At 29.7% G+C, this 2,075-nt stretch overlaps 1 protein-coding gene across 3 annotated transcripts in view; it reads left to right on the forward strand.

Annotated features, from left to right (window-relative positions):
* LOC106459048 (bromodomain adjacent to zinc finger domain protein 2B-like) overlaps positions 1–2,075 on the forward strand; it is a 96,225-nt gene that overhangs the window by 16,338 nt on the left and 77,812 nt on the right. For all 3 annotated transcript variants that reach the window (XM_013918624.2, XM_022385427.1, XM_022385428.1), the window contains exons 5-7: positions 27–138; positions 724–822; positions 1,347–1,521. In XM_013918624.2, the coding sequence (XP_013774078.1) occupies positions 27–138; positions 724–822; positions 1,347–1,521 (386 nt within the window). The remainder of the gene's footprint in view (positions 1–26; positions 139–723; positions 823–1,346; positions 1,522–2,075) is intronic.

Here is a 2,075-nt window from a genome sequence, read left to right on the forward strand (position 1 = left end):
TTTTTTTTTTTTTTTTTTTTTTTCAGATGGCGTCGTCAGACCAAGATTCGTTGTTTTAGTCGCTCAGGTGTGAGAGGTGAGGTTGTGTATTATGCTCCATGTGGGAAGAAACTAAAGAACTACCCCGAAGTGGTGCGAGTATGTTGTATATTTATTTTTCTTGGAAATCAAATGTTTTAGATGACTTAAAGGATTGTTAATTGTTCCCACCAAGCATACCACCTTTGTTTATGTTAATGTGTTACTTGTTGTTGAAGTGAGATATATGATTCTTCAGATGTTATAAGTAGCTTGTAGATTGTTCGGTATAAGATATAGCCAATGAAACTTCAAACATTTCAGTGCAAATTGACCCACAACACTGCAGTTCCACTTCATTTTAATCCATCTGTAAATACCTCTATCTTTTTTTAGACTTTTCCTTTATGGGTTTAGCAACATTTATCAACTGAAGAGAAATGTCAAAGCATGGTTATATAATACAATAATTATTTAAGTTTACAGTTTTGAACTTTTTAATCTTTGTTGATGTATTGATAAAACCTGTTTGTTTTTATAATGGAAGATGCAATTTTAGGTATGTATTCTCTGTATTTTACTTCTTGCTGATAATGTTAGTTCCTGAAATATTACTCATTGTGAAAGATAAGTTTTAAAAATTATTCTGCACCAATCGTAAGCTAAACACACAACTTTCAACATCTTATTGGTTTGAATTTTTAGTACTTACATCGGCATGATATCACAGACATTACACGGGAGAATTTCACCTTCAGTACAAAAATCAACGTGGGAGAGTTCATAGAAAAGGCACAGGATGGTGTAAGAGAGGCTATAATCTTTTTTACCTTTTTTTTATTCCTGTATTCCATGATTCAGTAAATTTATTCATTTTTCTTGAAAAGTAGTTCGTTATGATACTTATTATATATGGATTAATACCATGATAAAAAGTGTGGTCTGAAACTACTTTGCAAGTATGAGAATTTTAGATTTATTGACTGTTTTTTCCTGTTAAGTCTTTCATTTATGAAGGATTCTAACCTAAAATACAATATAAGGTATAATACTAATTTATTTTTTCAAGGTTTGCAAGTCCAAAGACAAAAATGATATTAATCATTAATACAATTAGATATGCAATTCTAACCCTTGTTCACATGGAAATAGCTGCTACTTTTATGGTTAATAAATACTTTAAACTGGATAGCGATTGAGTGTATACTCAATTAATTGAAATTTTGTTTTTATTTCATTTGTTGCATTTATTCTGTTAAGGTAAGTTATGTATAAGATTGTTTAAATAAACAGTCATTAAAAGTAAAGTTACCTCGTGTTTAATGTAGAACTACAGCTTAGTTAATGAGAATGAAGTGGTAGCCAGAATAGAAGAAGTACGAGCTCGAAAAGGTTGCTTGGGAATCCAAGTTCGACGAACTCCTCAGCAAAAAGCTAAGGAAGAAGAAGATAAACAACAACAGTGGGAACAAATTCAGCTTCATCACAGGTTGAAGCAGCAAGGTTGGTGTAATCAAAATATTTTTATCATTTAAACAACTCAATATTTTTAAAGATCACTTAAAAATATCATACCTTTTAAAAATATCTTCAATCTTTTTATGTACAATTGTTTTAAAAAGACCTCCTCTCATTAATCTCTAAGCAAAGTCCACTGGTAGACTGGGTAGTTTCAAATCACCAGCAGGAGATTTTTTTAAAGTAAAAAGGAATTTCTAAAGTAATAATCTCAAGAAAATAAATAAACAAGCCGATGAATCAATATACCATATTTTTCGTAATTTAAGAAGCACCAGTGTATAAGACACACCCTTATTTTGGGGGAAAAAAAGCTACAGTCACATTTGAAAGATTTTAAACACAAAAGAGCTCAAAACATCAAAATAAGAAAATACCGTAAATCAAAAAAAAGGTTTACTGTTATTTAGTTGGGTTCAAAACTACAAAATCTTCATTGCTTTCACTGTAATTTATTTTTTTATTATTTAGGGAGCATTATAAATAGTTATGTTTTTAAAAGAAAAAAACTACTATTGTTATAAATAACACAGTCAATT

Source organism: Limulus polyphemus, unplaced genomic scaffold, assembly GCF_000517525.1.
Source record: "Limulus polyphemus unplaced genomic scaffold, Limulus_polyphemus-2.1.2 Scaffold552, whole genome shotgun sequence".
Lineage (NCBI taxonomy): Eukaryota > Metazoa > Arthropoda > Merostomata > Xiphosura > Limulidae > Limulus > Limulus polyphemus.